General features: G+C 37.8%; 1 protein-coding gene across 1 annotated transcript in view; it reads right to left on the reverse strand.

The window, feature by feature from the left end:
• LOC122797101 (kinesin-like protein KIF20A) overlaps positions 1–20,595 on the reverse strand; it is a 359,272-nt gene that overhangs the window by 312,540 nt on the left and 26,137 nt on the right. The window contains exon 3 of the mRNA XM_044065898.1: positions 9,198–9,269. Within this exon, the coding sequence (XP_043921833.1) occupies positions 9,198–9,269 (72 nt within the window). The remainder of the gene's footprint in view (positions 1–9,197; positions 9,270–20,595) is intronic.

Raw genomic sequence — 20,595 nt, forward strand, 5'->3', positions numbered from 1 at the left:
AGTATCCGCATTGTCATTAATACAATTTCATTGATTGGGTCCACTCTGTTCAATTTTTGATACCATTTTTTTGGTCTCAAATTTTGGAGTGTTGTCCACATTTCATTTTGAACCAACTATTTGATGCTTTGTGACCACTATCCCTTTATGGGTATATTTTGGGGTCTTTCAACCTCCTATAGGATTTTGCATTTAGTCTCCTTGTCTTTTTAGGTGGAGATATACTAATGGATCAATACTATCAATAGGAGCAGCTCCCCTTTCACATTAATATTGTTGATACACATATATAATTCTTTTGAATATACAACCTATATATTATTTATCAGTTTCTGGTTTTGGGTTTGGGGATTTTCAATAGGTTTTGGATTTACATATATTTTGTATTGAACCCTTTCCTTGTTTTCCTTGATGGTTCAATGGTATACAATCTAGTTGTTGTAACTCCCTGACTCACATCCACAGACATCATTATTTGGATTTGAATTCTGATATCTACCTGTTTTGGGGCTTTTCTTGGTTTGTCGTCTCATTTGTATAACCCCATAATTGGCATTTATTCACAGCATGGATCTGGACAAATTATGTGGATTATGTGCCGATCGGGAGGACATTGGCGTATTTGGTATCAATACCTCACCAGGCAATAATCATGACACTATGGGACAAGATATGCCTTTGGATTGTGATCTGGCATTTCATTCCCTGACCAAAGGCCTCAAAAATCTGAGGTCCAACATTTGGAACTTGAGACTCTTTTGGGCTTATTCCAACAAAAATATTGCCCCTAGGGGCCTTAGGATTCGGTTACAACCACTGGTCGGCAGACCAGATGATAAGCTTAACAATGATTGGGAGGAAGCCTTACAGTCAGGATCCATGTTATTTGTGAATATATTATTACAATACTATGAGAGGATAGTGGATATCAACATCCAGGAGGTTAAAACAATGTGCTCTGATTGTAAGAAATACGATGCTCATCCTAAATTTCAAGAAGGTCTTAAAAAGTTATCTAATGATTTGACCAATTATGAGAAAACAACCAAGGAAAGAAAGATCAAAAAATTTCATAGAGATTTTTTGGATTATCAGAGGGGATGTCCTTTTGAGTCCCAGAGGATGGTGAGGTTTGTGGATGCTAGTCAGGGACCCACTTCTGCTCGTACTAGAAAGAGACCACGATCCATTTTAAAAAATAAGAAGGGTTTTAATACCAGCACTTCAGGGGAGGATTCCTCATTCACAGATAATGAAAGTATTACCAATAGGGGTTCCCCAAATAGAAAGAAATCTAATAAAATGATCCCTTTAGACATGGTTCCAGGCGTCGTGGGGGACGCAAACACAGGAACAGACACCAGGTCCAATTCCCTGGAGGGACTCATCCAGAACTTTCTCACATAGCTCCAAATGAAAGTCAAAATGTTTTAAATTTATCTAACCATACACTGTCTTGTGCTCAACAACTGCTCAATAAAGGACTTAGTTTTGTACCTGTTTTTTTTTCAAATGAATATTACATTGTACAGGATGTTTTAAGTTTCTGTCGCAATTTGAATTTGAAATTACTTTTTGCCGACAGGGAATCTCAAAGATTGAATGAATTCAGATTTTACAAATCTGATTTTCAGCCTCCTATGCAGAAACATGTTTCAATTTTCATGCAATCTGTTCTCAGAGATCTACATTTTCAACATCATGAATATACCATGTTAGGACAATCTTACTTCACAGGAAACTACAGCCCTTCAACAACTACGTAATAATCATGACATCCCGATTTTGCCTGCAGATAAGGGGGGAGTGGTGGTGGTACTAAATATGTCCTATTATCTCAATGAGGGTCATTCTCAGTTATCTGATACTGGATGTTATATGTATATGGACACAGATCCTACCCCACATTTTAAGAAGGAGATTGATTCTTTCTTAGGTTTGGCTCAGGAAGAGGGTATTATCACTCAGACTTGTGTCACACACTTAACGGTTAAAGACCCCAGAAAGCAGATTTTGTATCTACTACCCAAAATCCATAAAAGTCGAGATAATCCACCTGGTAGGCCAATTGTTTCGGGTATAGGTTCGCTTACCGAACCCCTGTCTGCATTTCTTACCCAATATCTTAAACCACTCTTGGGTTTGGTTAGGGCTAGGCTGCAGGACACCACGCAATTTCTTAAGATCATCCAGGATACTCAACTTGAACCAGGGTTGCTTATGTGTTCTCTGGATGGTAAAGCTCTGTATAACAGTATTCCGCATTGGGCGTGTCTACAGGCCTTACAATATTGGCTGGAGAGAGCAGATCTTTATTCCCCTGGGTTTAATACTTTACTCATCTGTCTAACTGAACATGTCCTGACCAAAAATGTTTTTTACTTTCAGGGACAATGCTACTGGCAGCTTCGAGGGATGGCCATGGGGGCATCTTTTGCTCCAATTTATGCTGATTTGTTTATGGCCTTCCTAGAGGAATGTATGATTTATGATTCATCTCAATATTTATTTGGTTGAGATTGATATTTGGCGCAGATTGGATGGTGTGGCATGCGGATGCTGAATATTTACAAGAATTTGTAGGGTATTTAAATTATAACATTTGGGGGATTGAGTTTACGGTTACCTATAATTTGGATTCCATCAATTTTTTGGATGTTACTATCAGCAGGAATAAGGATCACACCTGGAGTACGAGTGTATACCGTAAATATCCCCAATACAATACTCTATTACATGCGTCCAGCATGCATCCACGCCACACCATCAGGAACATCCCCAAGTCACAGTTTATGCGCATTAAACGTTTAAGTTCTACACAACCAGATTATGATAGTGCCAGTTTGGATCTTTACCAGAGATTTGCCTACAGGGGATACAAACATCAAGATATTTTCAGGGCTTGGGACTCTGCCACCAACATTGATAGGGACTCTATTATAATACAAGAGACGGGATATGGAATCATCAGGGTCTACCATCAGGTTTATTACCACTTATGGCAGGAATTATAATGCCATCAGGTCTATTATAAATAGACATTGGAACATTCTTCTAGCCAATGACTACTTGAGAACCGTTTTGGGTTCGGAATGTAAGTTTACATACCGTAGAGGTAAAACCTTGGGGTCCTTGTTTTCCCACTTCAAACACACAAAGCGGTGGGGCTATTTATAAACAGCTAACTATATCTGGTGATCAATTAGTTGGTACTTATCCATGTGGCTACTGTAGTTCCTGTAAACAGGTTAATAAATCAAAACAATTTTCAAGTCAGAATACTAGTAGAGTTTATGATTGCAAGGTTTTTGGCAATTGCAGCAGTAATTTATTTGGCCAGTTGTAGGTGTTCGGACTTTTATGTGGGCCAGACCTCTAGACCACTTAGAACCCGTATCAATGAACATCGAAGTACCATCATGAACAAAAAGGAAACCAATGCCCTGTATCGACATGTGTTGAAACATGACCTTGCCCAGTTCTCTTTTATGATTATTGATAGAATCATTGGGGACAGAAGCAATACACAAGGATGGCATAGTATTTTAATCACAAAGAAAAATACTGGATCATCACTTTGGGTGCGCTTTTTCCACCGGGCTTGAATGACCATTTATAATTTATTCTTTATCATGAAGGATATGGCTTTTGCTATTGCTGACAAATATTATCCCTTAACATGGGAATTGTATGATTGGTTAATACCACAATTTTTATGGGAACACATACATTCCTTTTTGTCATTATTATTATATATATATATATTATGTATATAATATTGTTTTGCATGTTTATTATTTAAAAATAAGGGACATAGTGGTTTCACTAATATTTTTGTCAGCATATTTATTTATTATAGTAGTTCTGTCTTATGTATCATAATTTTAGATATTATAGCTTCTTGTGTTAGGTTTTTGGCCACATGGATTATTGTTTTAATGTATAACCTGTTCAGGATCTATTTATATTAATGATTAACCTTATCACATTTATAAAATCATTGTTCAGGTATTTGATATATCTTTTTATCAGCTCATGTATATATAATAGGTTGTGGGAACATACCATGGTTTCATTGGTGGAGGTTACTTATAAATATGTATCTATTGAGTGATTATGTACGTCCATTTATTCACACTGAAGAAGGCATGGATTTGCCGAAACCAGTCTGTGGTTAATAAAGTTTCATCACTCTAATTTTTAGTTTTTGTGCTCTGTTCACATACACTAACTGCTGGCCACTTGTGTTTTATACTTTATACCTCTGCCACCAATGCTGAAGAAAAGGAACACAAGAAATGTTATCAGTTGAAATATTTACCATTAATTAGTTGATAAGGATAGGAAAAATAATTCATGTCAAGAACCAAAGATCTTTCTAATTCCAAAAAACTGATTTATAAAAAAATTGATATGCTTGAGGTGCATTTGCAGATGAGTTGTAATAAACCATGTAGAAGAAAGCAATACAACACAGTAACATCAATGGACGGTCAGACGTGCTCTGTGGAAAAACAGAGGAGCCCAGCAGCCATGAATCCACAAAGCTATACTAGGCAAGAGTAGTCAAGCAACTAACAACTGCAGCTATGCATATAGGAACCAGTACAGACAAGGTGATGTGGATTAGTAGCAAAAGAATGTCATATAGATAGTAATTTATAATAAATTTATTTTGTTGCTGCAGGTCTGTGTTAAGAAGTTGTACTGTGCAGCTTCCAAAGTGCTGGATACTCCAAATCGGAATCACGTGTAAAGTAAAAAAAAAATATTGTATATTTTTCTTCATAAAGATTTGTCTGGTGACCTGGTATTGACAGCGATTAAAGATAAACAAAATATGCAATGAAATACAAATGGCCTTAAATGCACTATCCCTGCATCCTTTGGAATGGCCATCTATGCCATGGGAAGCATTCATATTTACCTTGAAGGTCCTTTCTTGGTATTCATATGTTTTATTAAGTCCTGAGCAAAAACAATTAATATAGTACTGATAACTCACACAGAAGTTGCTCATTCCTGAGCTGGGCTCTACTACACATGGGATGGAGGCATGAAGTGACGCCACCCACTCAACACGATCTCTGCCTTAGTTCACTTAATGTGGTTTTCAATCAGATAGGTTTCTCTCGAACTACATTCCTAACTGCAATGGATGCACAAGCAAAGTGAGTAGAATAACTGCATGCAAGTCAATAATATGCAAAACAATATCCACATGTTTGAAAGAAACAGATTTCCTGAAAATAAGTCTCATGATAAAGGATAATAAATAATGATAAACCTTTATGAAACAAAAAGGCATCAAGTATTTTAGTTCTACTTATCAGCACTTGATCAAGAATGGGCCAACAGAAAGATGTATACAGTCAAGAAACTGAAAAAAAAAAAAAAAAAAACTATAAGCCTCAATGTTATTGTTCCTACAAAAAGATAATTTTTAGTTACTATGACATGCATTCACTTACAATATCGCACCATAAATGTTTGCAGACTCTAGATTGGAACAAAGAGAGGAGGTAATCCACTGTGATAAAAGTCTGTGGAAGTAAATTCAATGCTCCACAAAAGATAAACTCTACAAAACTAGCCACAACACCCTTTAAAATCCAAAAAGTTTTAATATAAGGTTAGGGCTTTCATGCCCCAATGAGCACATCTTCAGACCAATATAAAAATCTGTTAAAATGCCTACTAAATAATACCAACACCCTCTGTTCCACTACTTCTATTACTCTAAACCTAAATGTATGTGTATCACCCATATCAGCTATATGTTTTGCAAGGGCATTTCTAAAATCCTTGTTCCTAATAGCCAACAAGTGTTCCCTTATCCTTTCCTTAAACATATACATTTAGGTTTAGAGTAATAGTAGTGGAACAGAGGGCACGGATGGGAGATGTGAATAATATAGTGGAACAAAGGGAGACTAGATGGATAGTAAGATTGCAAGCTGATACACATCCAGGGAAAAATATTTTTGTACCTTTAAAGCCTATTTTAAATGCTTGTGATTTGTTTAAATAATTGATGACATCACTTGATCATGTGTTTGTTAGCATTTATTTAGTAGACATTTTAACATTTTTTTTTATATTGGTCTGAAGAAGTGCTCATTGGGGCATGAATGCGCTAACCTGATTTTAAAAGGTGTCGTGGTTAGTTTTGTGGATTTTATCTTTTGTGCAACTCTAGATTGGACTTCACAAAACCAGGAAGGAGCAGATAAATATATAAATCAACTAATATTACAGCAGGGATATTTCTGAGGTCAACAGATAACTATACACAAAAGAACTAGCACGAGGCAGCTGAGACAAAACTCCAGTGACTGGGCCTTTAAGGTATGCTTTATTATTTGGGTCTTAGACAGACCAACATATAAAACCAGGTAAGTTCTCATTATGGTCTACAGTAATCTGTACAATCCAAGTTTTAATGAACTCTGCTAATTCATGCGCATCCAATAAAAATCTGAGGTAACATGTATGGCATACTGCAGAAATCCTAATGGATATTGTTTCACTTGTAAAAAAATTGCAAACATCATGAACATAAATGGAACTGATCACGTAAATACCACGCCATGTCACCCAACCACTAATGCCTTAGCAGACAGGGCTGTCCACAATTTTAAAGAAGGAATTAAGGAAATGAAGTGATACTGTAGAAGAGCATTTATTCAGTTTCAGAATTATCTTGTATGACAACACAATTTAATCAGAAGCATAAATGTTTATGCCACAAAAATGATTGCCGCAGCTGAAAATTAAAATCTAGGCACAGCAATACACCTCAAACAAAATTGAGACATTTTACTCCTGTGGGGATATCTATGAGAGGACTACATCTGACATTTTTCAGATGTTCTGTACAGGACCTTTGTGCTGAAATATTAGATTTTGCAGGACAAACCATTCTTTTAATTAATGCAAAACAGCTTGTGTCATTCCTATCAAAATAAATCGGCATTTAATTAAAAATCCCACAAAATTGCCAATCCACAGACAAAACACCAGGCAACCTCCATCCAACACAGTCCTTTATCTGAACGCTTTCATCTATTTTAGGCAGTGTTTTTCTGACTGAATCATTTGAAAAAGCCTGTATTCTGAATACACAATAGCACTCAACCTTGTTAATGAAAGGTTTCTGTGCTGGTGTTTTACTCTAATCAAAATAAAAATCAATGTTTTAGAATTTTAGTTGTTTTTATCCTTTTTATCATATTAAGGTGTTTCAAGCACACCACCACTATTTTGCACTATCTAGATTTTTTGATTCTAAAATAAGGATTTTTTATTTTCATTTTTCGTACATCACTACTTACATCTGAATGTTTTAACAAGTCCATTACAATAATCCTTTGTGGCAGCACTGAGACACACACAAAATAGTCTGTGTACCAAAGAATTTTGTAAAACCTTGCATGTCTTCCTGTGTCCAATTCTTCATTATAATCTTGCACAGTAAAAGTAGGCTCACCAATATATCAGACCCACAAAACCATTTAGCAATTCCTCCATTTTACTACCTGTAGACTCACTACTGGTGAGGCACAGGGTACTAGCAAATAAGGTGCTGTGGTAGCATCATCCATTTTGGGGCTACCTTCATCCAAGACACACTTGCAAGAACAAAACATAAGCCACCAAGAACACTGTATAGGCCAACTTTTATAACCTGATAAGAGTACAAGTTAATGCTTTCTTCTAATGTTCTCACATGTGTAGGCATGCCACAACATGTAAGGCAACCACACACAGGGAGATGAAGATAACAGAAAAACAAATCACTGACCTGGGTAAAGGGAGTTACCATGTCAAAATGAAAAACATATGTGGAACCATGAATACCATACTGCATTGGCTGCAATGTACGAAAAGTGACAAAATGACTCAATGGAGATACAAGTCAGTAAAAAGAGCAAGTGGAAAAAAAATCCATCCACAGGAATAAATACCAATGCATAGTGAAAATGGTGATGTAAAATGACAAACCACAAAATTGCCATTGTAAAATGGACGTACTTCCGTGGGAAGCCTTATTGGGATTCAGCAGCAGAAACTCGGATATGTTTTTTAATAGCCACAAGACATTAACAGACTGACCTGGAACTTTTAAAAAAATCATGGGAGATGGGAATTGTAGCCATCGGTCTTGTTAACAGTTTGAAACATTCTCATAACTTTGACACCCCACCACCACCACCACAAAATGTACGCCTTTTCTCAATAATTATAGGCAAAATTATCACAGCAGGACTTTTTAAAGTGATAATGGAATAAATCACTTACAATATGAACATGATTGTACTATCAAGAAAAGTTAATAAGAAAAAAACACTGGCACATGGTGAAATTAAGCTAACTAATCAAATAGCAAATTAGTGATTCAAAAAACTAAAGAAATGCAACAGGCACATAACAGTGATAGTGAGACATTAAACACAAAGACCAATCAAACTCTTCATCCTGAAGGCATAGGATCTCACTAGTTCTTCTAATGGCCTATGTTTCAGGAGTCAATTCACCCCTCAGGGCAAGGAGAATGAATAAGCTGCTATGACAGCACATGCTAAGACAGAGTGGCTAATAAAGGGCTTTCACATATATGAAATGGAGATTACATCAACAGGACAACATACTTTCATGGATGTGCACACGCATGTCAGTTTCAGTCACTGAATTCACACCACCCATGGAGAAGGATTTTATGTCGGTAGGAAATCCTAAATATGTCCTCTTTCCCATACAGGTGATGTCCAAGTCTCTATCGACCTTGTGCGCACTACAGTTCTGGTATGAATGGGATTAAGTATTAAACCAATCCCAGAAAGGTTAGCCATTAGCAGGGAACGGATAAAAAAAAAGTTATACGCATTATATGCTGCATGCAAATGCATTTAGCAAGAAGACTGGCCATCACCCCCCCCCCCCCCAAAAAAAAGGCTTGTATAACATTCTCAGTGAACAGTCTCTTCCTCTTCAGTAAATTAATAAGAAATTTCCTCAGGAAAAGGGCCTAGAAATTTACATGCATTCATTGTGCTTCGGTAGCTCAGGTAAGAATTTTCTGACTGTGCAGAATGTTAAAAGAAATATAAAATAACTTATTTCCATGTGTCATATTTCAAACATATCCAGAACTGTTTATGAAAAATAGCATTTTTGTAACAAATACGATAACTTACTGTGAAATTCTAAGCACTTGTGGGTTATCCTCTTTACTGATCCTCAGAAGTTTCACAGAAAATATGCTATGGCTGAAAATTGAATAAATACAACAGTTTAGACATGTGCACTCATTCTCCTAACCATCAGTTCTAACCAATTTCACTCTGTATATCAAGAAGTCATTGTTTAACTGTGGCAACACTGCTTACTGTTCTAAATCCTGAACCAGTCAACATTCTCCAATTTCAGAAAAATATTCATGCACAGCCCCACTCCACACTTGTCTAATTGAATCAAAATGCACCAGTTCAAAAATTAAAAAAAAAATAAAAATTACAAACACTTCTTATAAAGTACTATAAATGTGAATAAAATGTTGGCAGTTTCTAAACAATGACCACAGGTTTAATATTTCACATTATTTAAATTTTCTTGTCCACAAAACTATTCTTTGCACAAATTTTAAACAGGTAACATTCAACTTATCAACCCCCCCTTAGAACAAGAAATCTGGACAAGGTCACAAATAACGGGGGGGGCAAAGGTGCAAAAATAGGGGCACTTTTTAAATATTGCTCTTACAAACATAAAGTTAATAAAATAGCAGGTTTTGTATTAGTGTGAATTTTTCAAAGGATATGAAGTCTGAACTGCAAATGCCTGCCATTTTCTGACATCAGTCCTCAATGATTTGCTAGTTATTTGCCAGAAAACCCCAATTTTATGAGAAACCGACCAAAAATATGAATAAAAAATCTGGACATTCCACAAAAATGTGAACAGTTGAGCAGTGTTGTAAAATTATGCCTTTCTTCTTCTTCTAAAGCACAGATTATAAAAAGAAATGAGGAGCTTTCCAGCTGCAACGTTTACCAGGAGTAAGTCATGCTGCAGCAAATACAGTATGCCACGTGTAAATGCAATGTGGTACACATTGAGTACATCATTGCCTATACATATCACAATTACTACCATAAAAAACATTGCAAGTTTATTTTTTTTATGCCAAGAAAACCGTGACTAGGGATGTGTACATTATAAGCAAAATAACTGTCAGTAACCATAAAAGATACAGATGGAACATTTAACTGTGAGGCTAGTTCTTGATAATAGAGAGGTATAGCGGTTAACAGAAAAGTTTACAATTAAAACATTACTTAAATTGGTCTCTGCTGACTTTACTACTTAAACCTGAACTGCTGTAGTATGATGCATGTTGACTCTGCAAATGTATACATTTCTGAACATCTGGTGAGGCATGTCTTTCAAGAGTATACCAACCAAGTGCAACTTCCAGACGCTTGCTTGCTATAATCCTTGTCTGGATAACGGTCTCCCACTACATTCTTCTGGTAGGTGCACAAATATTCACACATGCCAGGATATGTATGGCACATACAAAATTACTCAATGACATGTAATGGCAAACCAAAAACAACTGTAGATACTCCACCAAAGGCTATCTGTCCATAACTAAGCCAGAAGAAAACAGGCAGTAGACACCACGCTGAACAGCTACAAAACTTTTATTTAAAACATAATTAAAAACACAAAATGAGCACTTTCAAGACAAGCCCTTCATCTGATCTAACCTCAAGTTAAGAAATTAACTTTTTTCCACTGAAGTGCGATCTTGGAGTTGATATATTTAATTTACGGGGGTGCAGGAGGCAGAAATGTAGTAGAAAGTGTGTTTTGTTAGGTGGTGTAGGTGGAGAGGATGTTATTTACATATGCAATATGGTTTTCAACGTTATGAAGCACACTTTCAATGTTCTGAGTTTTCAATGTTTTGGGATTTATATGTTTTGATCTCGATGTTATAAAATTCACAGTTATGAAATTTAAATGTCATAAAGTAGACCCATAAATGGGTTATCTTAATTTGCATGTCTTCTTTATTGAAAGTTTGCAAGTATGTGTAGTTTATCGGATGCGCATTTCGTTGACTATGGAATTTGTCGAATGATTTTAATGTTTGGAGACAAGTGTAAGTCTTGTTTTTTGTAATGAAAAAAATTCTTATACAACAAACGTTTTGTTATTGCAGGTAGAAGTGAATATGTAGGTAATAGCTAGGCAAGTCGTATAGATGGTAGGAGTTTGTGTGAGTTTTGTATTTTTCTTTGGGGGGGGTCTACGATTCCTGCCAACAAATATTGGGTAGAGTGGCCCACAGTGTTCAAAATTACTACCAAGAAGAACAAAGAACCACATGCACTTCTGTTTGTGCAGTTACACTGCAGCACACAGCCATAATTCAAGGGGAACATATATGAGTGGGTGAAATTTGATGAAAGAAATGAAATCACAGCACTTGTGGGTTGTGATCCAGAACAGTAGATAAAGTGTTTTTAAAACAATTCCGCAAGGAAAACATATGAGCAAGAGACAAAGATTATGGAAAACAATATGCAAAAGCTTTAGAACTACAGAGGACAAACTAGTCCAAACCTCTCAGCACAAGAAATCTAGACAAAGCCTAAAATAATGGAGGGGGCAAAAGCCCAAAAAATGGGCATACATTTAAATACTGCTCTTATAAAACTTTTAAAGTTGCTAGAACAGGATTTGTTAGCATGCATTTTCTAAATGATAAAGTCTGAAACTCAAATATAGGTTATTTAGTGACTTCAGTCCTCAGTGATTTGCCAGAAAGCCTAGTATGAACCTATGAACCTATTTGTGGTTATCTGCCCTAGGGCATTTATAAGCCTAGCCAGAGTGTGTGTGGCTTTCGCCACCCATTTTAAATTAATTTTGCTATGCCCTTTCTCGAGGTTAGTATACTTTGCCTCTGTCTAACAGTGACACAGAAGTGATACCCGGGGTAAACCTACGATCTCTCATCCACTCATCAAGATTCCTCTTGAAGAGAGTCAATGAGGGACCCTGCCTAACCTGGACTGGGATTTTATTCCAGAGTGAATGGAGCCTCTGGGTTATGAATCTGTCCCTCCAGCATGTCCTATTTATTTCAGTGCTGAGGTTCAAGTCTCTCGAGCGCGTAGCTCGATGGGATTTGGATTTTCTGAGGTGCAGCATGTCCATTAATTCCGGGTTGAACATGGCTTTATACGTCAGGCACAGATCACCTCTGAGCAGGCGGTATGCCACTGAGTAGAGCTGGAGTTTCTTTAACCGGGCAGCATATGGCATCTGTTTGAGCCCTTTGATCCTCTTGGTGAGGTACTTTTGGGGTCTTTCCAGTCGCTGCAGGTGTCTGGTAAGGTACATCCCAAAAGGGGCATTGTACTCAATTATGGGCCTGATGAGGGATGAGTAAAGAGGCACGATGACCTCCCTGATCTAGATGCGAATCCCTTCATGATTAGGTGGGCTATATAAAATGTTTTTCTAACCACTTTGGCCACGTGGTTGTCAAATGAGAGATTGCTATCAACTTGGGTCCCCAGGTCCCTAATTACTTCTTCTGTACTTAATGGATTACCACCTATGTGGTAATTTGTGGGCACTTTGTTTTTGCCAAAGGGGATGACTATACACTTTTTGGCATTTAGCTTGAGGCCATGGCTCTGGCACCAATTGTCTGTTTCTATGAGGCCCTTTTGGAGGATGCTTGTGTCGGCTGGAGAGTCGATTATGGCGCCCAGTTTGCAGTCATCTGCGAACTTGGTCAGCCACAGTCCTTCCGTGTTTGCCTGTACCTCCGAGAAATATATACCAAACAAGAGAGGTCCCAGGACTGAGCCTTGTGGGACGCCACTTGTAACTGGTTTGGAGTCTGACATGGCTCCAGCAATTCTAACCATGTGGGTTCTGTCCTTGCTGAGGAACAGACCAAAAATGAGGCAAAAATCTGGACACTGTGAAAATCTTAACAGCTGAGAGGTATGGGCTAGTTCTGTCAAAATCCTCAGAATATAGCTGCAGTTTTGATTAGCCAACAACTGAAATGGACAAACTTGCAGACAGTGAGATGATGGTAGACAGAGGCATGTAAGAAATCTTTAACTAAACATGTCAGTACGACATTTCGTGTATGCCTAATTAAGTTAAGGGTTTGCTTTTTCCTCCCTGTAGCTGATTAAACCATCAGCTGCAAACAGCTTCTGTACTCATTCACTGGGTCTAGTGGACCCACCTTAGCCTCTCCAAACTCAACCCAATCCATGTCAGAGGCCAGTGAGGAGACTGAGGACACAGATGCAGCATTATTTTGCTATCAGGGAGTGTACTCTAAGTCATACCCCTATCACAGCAGTCTTGCTAGCTCTAGGATTTCTGTCCTTGGGAGGTGCTCACAACCTCCTGACTAATCTGCTTACCATTTATGCAGCACAGAGCTCACTAGGCTCAAACTGCATATTGCAATGTGCCTAGACTTCCTTCCTCCCACCAGGATGGGAGAGCAGAAATTGGCTGTTCAATCCCATCCTCCCCCAACTGCCCCATCCAGTTATCTTGGGTACATGCTAATTGAACACAGATTGTCTGGGGTGCATTATTCATCCCCTCTGCACCACAGGACTGCTGGGATTGGCTTTATTCTTTTTAATGAGTAGAAAAAAAACTTATGCAGCCAGGAAAACATGCTGAATGGAAGGGATTTTAAAGAGGTGACAGACCCTACATTAGGCAGAGCTCCAGCTGGGAGATATATTAATCTAAACACATCCAAGGCTTTTGATCCACTTATTCAGACGGGTAGGAAATCATCTGTCATCACAAACGGAACTATACATTTATATCTATCAGTACAAGAGAGACTACTTGGCTAGATGTGGTTTGTAGGCCCATTGTTTACACAAGTGACTGCTGGGTGTATAATCTCCCACTCCTTAACTGATCAACATATCGAAACTACTTTTTATACTGCAAAAACTACCCAGATGGAGATTACAGAGTTTACTTCTATAGCAGAATATAAAGAATTAGGGAGTTTATCCACAGGAAATGGAACAACTGTGAAGGGAAGGATACACAGATATGGAAAATTTCCAAAAGAGGAACTTATTTATTGGCACTTGTCTACCAAGAAAGTCCACTAGGCTGAAGTGAGCCCATTTTCCGTGGGAGCGAAGCTCAACATAAAGATATACATACAATCAGAATTTACAATCAAAATTTATATAGTCAACATTTACTGACATTGTTAATAGATGATGCATTTCTTAGCTAACAAATGTGCAAAAACACAGGTAGAAGCTCAGTATTGAACATTAAAGTATAACATCTGCAGATAAATATACTTTTGAGGTATCTCAGGTGTACCCAGAGAGAGCTGTACTAATATAGATTTACTCTGTAGAGTTTATCATAAGAATGAGAGTGTCTAAGTATGTTAGTAGCACAGTTTAAGAATAGTCCTAGATGAAAATTCTTTTGTTGCATACTGTATATATTAGAGAGGAGAAAGTGAGTTGAAAGGTGACCTAAATTTGTGTTACGAGTCAGGTTTTGGGAGGTTGAGAGCTGGAGCATGAGCAGTGCCAGAGTTGAGAGATGTAGACACAGACGTTTTGAAAGGGGAAGCATTGGTAGTGACCCTGACCGATGATGGGAGTGAATTCCAGAGTTTGGTAACAGAAAAGGAGGACAGCATTTGGCCAGCTGGAAGTTTGGTTTTGCAGGAGAATTTGATTTTCAGATCTGAGATGACTGTTTGGTTGATAGAGAGTTAGTACAGAAGAAAGGACTGGGCAGTCTGATGGTTTATAGATAATTTTGTGTGCTGCAGTTAATTGTAAGTATATAAGATAATGTGAGCCAATTCAGTAAGTGTACTGAGGAGCAGTGATGGGAGGAGTATTTTGCGCTAGTTACAAACTTAGCAATTTTATTGTAACAGGTCTAAATTTTTATTTTCAGAGAGGACTGTATATTGGTAAGGAAGAGATTACCATAAAGGAGAGAAGGGCTTGTTTTGTAGAGTGCTTAAGAAAATGTTTACATCTGTAAAGGGTGCCAAGTTTTTGAGGATTTTTAACAACATTGTTTTGAACTTGAATAGTGACTTAGAAGAAAGGACTAGAGAAAAGACAGCATGAGTTGATGCCTTCGTCACAGCAGATCAAGCTGTTGAAGCAGATATACAAACACAGCAAAAATGGTGCAACTGAGAAGCCACAGCAATTAAACAAAAAGCTGGAATACAGTGCTATTCGGTATGAACACACACAGGCAGATAGAACATTTGGGACTGTATTAAAAACCCTAAATATGTTGTTCAAAGTTTAAGAGAAAAATATGACATAGGTGAACTGGAAATACCATTAAGTGCCTGCATGGAGTGCCTGTGGGTACACCCTGCAGTTGCCGAGCTCAAGACTTGCACCAGCTGAGCTCTGGACTAGTCACCAGTTCCCCAAGGTTACTTACGCATGTAATAAGAGAATAAATAAATGATAAAAAAAAAGAGAGAGAATTAAAAAAAAAAAAAAAAAAAAAAGAAAAGCAATTAACTGAATATCAAATGATTAGCTGGGCTTTCCCCCATTTGACTGTGAACCAATAATTATACAATAGGGACAACCATTATGCAAAACATGATTATACACCAGAACTGACAGCACTAAAAATAAGAATTCTTAGACATCACAGAGACCCCCCAGATAAGGTTCCATAATTTGGAAAGATCTGTTTCAGTGCCTGAAAATTACATTTTACCATTAGTAGCAATAACGCTCGAAAATAACCATCTCCTCTCCTCATGATTTAATATCCAGCTTAATTAACTACTACAGGAAAATGAAAGCAATATTACTTGGCCCTTGCCAAACACTAGGTTTAGCCCATCAGAGGTATCACACTTGGGATACTGAAATCTTGTTTGTTATTTTATATAAACTTGTACTGCTCTCATGTCCAACTCTTAAAATGGCTTCTGCCCACTAGGGCTAACCAAGTCAACAAAATGTAACTAAATATTGGCAGTTCTAGACCTACAGCACTGATGCTGGCAAGTACAGAAATGTTCATGTAGCTAGGGGGATTTAGATTGTCTAAATCTAAACTTTCAGCATCATTTGGAGGTAGCAAAGGCTGAATTAATCAACTTTTATTCTGGGCTTAGAAATTTTCACATCTCCATGACTGCAAATTTAAATCAGCTGAAAGGAAATTAGATTCTACTTCCTTATTTTTAAATGCAGCCTTCTCCTTATCACAACATACTATTCCTTATAGATACTAACAAAATCTGCAGGGTGTTTTTTTTTTCACACTTGCCTCTCATTGTGAGCACCACTGCCTTGTCTTAGCCAACCCAGCTAGATTCTAGTCCAGCAATGAAATAACCTACTCATGCCTTTTCTTTAGAACACTCCTACATTTGAAAATTTTCCCATTCTCCAACAAGCTTCATTACGGACTTCTCACTACAATTCTGAGATCACTTTTCCTATTCCTTATAGATACTAACAAAATCTGCAGGGTGTTTTTATTTTTCACACTTGCCTCTCATTGTGAGCACCACTGCCTTTTCTTAGCCAACCCAGCTAGATTCTAGTCCAGCAATGAAATAACCTACTCATGCCTTTTCTTTAGAACACTCCTACATTTGAAAATTTTCCCATTCTCCAACAAGCTTCATTAAGGACTTCTCACTACAATTCTGAGATCACTTTCACCCAACAGTTTCCCTTTCAAACCCACCATTAAACAAAAACTTTGTTACAATCACGTCTCTGTACAAGCTCCATCATCCTGGGAATTCCTTTCTGCCTCTCTAAAAGGTAATGACTCCTATCCAATCTTTAAGAAAAAGGTGGGGGTGGGGGCTTTCTTCATTCCAAATGTAAAAACTTCAGAGTTGAATATCCGTCACATTACTACCTACAGCTTTTCACATTTGTATCCATCTCTATAAAAACATATGCAGAAAATTTCCACTTCTAAACTCTTTCCCTTCCCTTTTTTTCTAGCTTAGATGTATTGCATTTTAATTATAAACAAAGTAATAGGTTTGATTATGTACAGAGAATCATTATGTATATTTTCTAATTTTCTCTTTCTAATTTAAATATTGCATTCTTCAATTAGAATTAAATATCTATACTATTTTTATTAAGATGCACGGTTTCTTTTGATGTATTTTTTTAATGTATCCTCTTAACGTTTGAGATGATCCTTTCATAATGGTTTATTCACATTAATTTGGCCTTCTTTCTATACTACGAGCCACACTGAAAAAAGCTGATCTTTAACAAAAAATTATACATATTTTTATGGATTTGCTGGGACCCAAGAGATATGAAATGAACATTTTTTCAAATATTAAGATTTGATACAAGAAGCCATTAAACCAGCTTTTTTGGATACTTTTACAACTTAAATCCTGATTTTTTTAATAAAAAGATTACAGAAGAACGCATCCCCTCACGTTTAGGCTTTAGTCTGCAGAGCCGGCTAAAAGCACAAAGATATATAATAAGTTTTTGGTAAAAAAGTACCTGTGCACTCAAAACTAACATAAGACAATCTTTTTCCTTATTGCACAATGAAGAGAACAATTTTGTAGTTTGGAAACAAATATCATAATACCCTTAATGGCATTTATACAATTCATGCGCCTTCAGAAATGGTAAGCTACTCCAGGTAGACTTACAGGACAGAAGGCAGCCAAAACAAGTACTTTTTTGGTAATGGGAAGCTGACTGTGAAGATTATATGCATATTTACAAGGTGTGCACTGCAGTATGAATATAGAGGGAAAGAACTATGAATGTGCAATCATACAATTAATAGGGCATAACCCTTCACCTATTTTAGTTACAAATACAACTAGATACTTTCGATGCAAGCCAGACTGCAGATGACTAGTGCAGAGTATCGCAGCCATATTTAAAAACAAATTGTAAAGATGCAAGACACCATATTAGATAAGACTGCTACTGTGCGAATACGATCAGTTGTCCTGACTCTGTCAGATGACTCAAGTTCGATTAATGGCTTGGCTTGCTGGAAGGGCAGGGATGGAAGTGAGCAGCTAGACTATCTCACCCATCGGGGGAATGGGGAGCCCACTAAACCTGCTGACCTCAGCTGACAAACTTGGGTACTTTAGAACGGTTGGGTTGGGCTGTAGTAGCTATACACTGCAAGACAGTAAACCATGTTTGGAGACCCTTACTTCCTATTGAGCAGCATATGCATAAACCACTGACTGACACGGGCAGGAGGTAAGCCAGACAAGTGGGTCTTGCATAAGTACAAGTAGCTGGCTTGCTCACTTGCATAGGGAATGAATGAATTCACAGGACTCTTACAAGTCTAGGAAGGGGGATCAATCCCTCAAGGAAGGAATTAATGAGCTGGCTGTACCTAGGAAGGGAACTCCACTCACTCTAGGAAGACATAATAAGCTGGCTGGGACTAGGAAGGGCAGCACACTCCCTCAAGCAAGACGTCAATGAGATGGCTGCAGCTAAAAAGGGGAGCCTGACAAATAGGTTATGCAAAATCAAAATGAAAAAAAAAAAATCAGATGAAATAGACTAATGAAGGCAATCAAAGGAAAATAGAACTTAATGTGTACATATCAGTGAGGGTCTTTTTACACAGATCATTTAAAATGACAAAGTCACAGTGAATTACAGAATGTTATCGGATTATCTGGAAGTCATTTAAAATAAAAACAGGACTGCATTTGGAGTTCTTCTGGCCATATGTACTGCACTGTTTTACCAAAGCTGTGTGTTATGTTGGTTTGCTATCATATTTTCAAAACTGCATAGATCGACTGATCACAATGTCGACCTGAAATTCTGAATACAATCATCAATATGGCAGCGAAGTCAAAACTGAATACATCAACACCCCTAATTCAATGCATTTAGCATAGCAGGAGGTGAGGTCAGTCACCCATGCTATGTGTACCCTTAATGTACCATTATACTCTACAGTGAATGGTACATTTACTTCACTAACCACCCAATCCCCCTACAAATTATATATACCAACTCCAAGATCGCACTACGGTGAGGAAATGGCTTAATTCCCTCTTCCTCACTGTACTGCAATCTCCACTCAGAATGCCGAACTCGGATAATTGAAGTACACTACCCATTTGCTGTAGTGTATTCAATGTTACCTGGCTCGGCATTCTGCCACCTGGAAAACTGCTTTTCAACTAACCCATGCTCTATCACCTGCAGTTCGAAAATACGACAGTCAACTGTTATATTCATGCTTTTTTTTTTTTTTTTTTTTTTTTTTTTTTTAAAAGAGAGAATGTAAACCAAGATGATTTTAGGTATCCAACAGAAAGTAGGAAGGAAAAGGATAAAAACGCAGCCAGGCTATCACCAAAGATGGGGAAACAGTAGGGGTTTTAAATCAACCTCAGCAATCAGAGAGGAAGCCATGTTAGAAGTTAAAGTAAAAAGAGGGGAGGAGTGGTGAAAAAACATCTGGACAGTGAGTGTAGCTAAAGAAATTGTTTTGCCTATAGAAAGATAAGGGAGAGAAACTAGGTGTGCTGCCTTCCCAAGTTCCTTAACAATCTGGTCATTGAGCTCAGATCCAAGATTGAGATCTTAAACAAATCACTTGCTAGTAGTGCAAAAGTGCTTGAACGCTGGAGGACAGCAAGACTGGTACTTGTAAACTGGTAACTGTACAAAAGAAACATGAAACTATAACCTAACAACTGCAATGACAGAAATTCATAGGTTCGTAGGTAGGTACTAAGCTATCTGCCCTAGGGCCTATACAAGCCTAGCCATAATGATTCCTTGGCTATTGCTTTCCATAGTATTTACTTTGCTGGACCCCTGTCTAGCAGGGCTACTGATGTGATCCCAGGGGTGAATTCCCCATCTCCCATCCAATCGTCAAGGTTCCTCTTGAAGAGGGCCACTGAGGCGCTCTCTGCCTGACATGTATGGGCAGCCTACTCCAGAGTATGGGGAGTCTCTGGGTCAGGAACCTTATCCCACCAGCATGTTCTATTCATCGTGATGACAAGGTTAAGATCCCTGGAGCGTGTGGCTCAGAGGAATTGGGATTTCTTTAAGTGTAGCATGTCTAACAACCCTGGATTTGACATGGCCTTGTATGTTAGGCAGAGATCACCTCTGAGTAGGCGATATGCGACAAGAGTATAGCTAGGGTTTCTTTAGACGGTCAGCATAAGGCATCTGCTTTAGGCCTGTGATTCTTTTTGTGAGGTATTTCTGTGGCCTTTCTAGTTGTTGCAGATGTCTTGTGAGGTACATACCAAATGGGGTACTGTATTGTATAATGGGTCTAATGAGGGATGAGTACAGAGGGACAATGACCTCCTTTTTTCTGGATGAACAGCTCTTAGTGATTAGGTGTGCCATGTAGAAGGATTTTCTAACTGTTGTGGCTATGTGGTTATCAAAGGTGAGACCACTGTCCACCTGTGTCCCTAGGTCTCATCACACTTTCGGTGTTTAGTGTACTGCCACCTATGTGATAGTTTACAGG

The sequence above is a fragment of the Protopterus annectens genome, chromosome 3.part0 (genome assembly GCF_019279795.1).
Source record: "Protopterus annectens isolate FY-2018-M chromosome 3.part0, PAN1.0, whole genome shotgun sequence".
Classification (NCBI taxonomy): Eukaryota; Metazoa; Chordata; order Ceratodontiformes; family Protopteridae; genus Protopterus; species Protopterus annectens.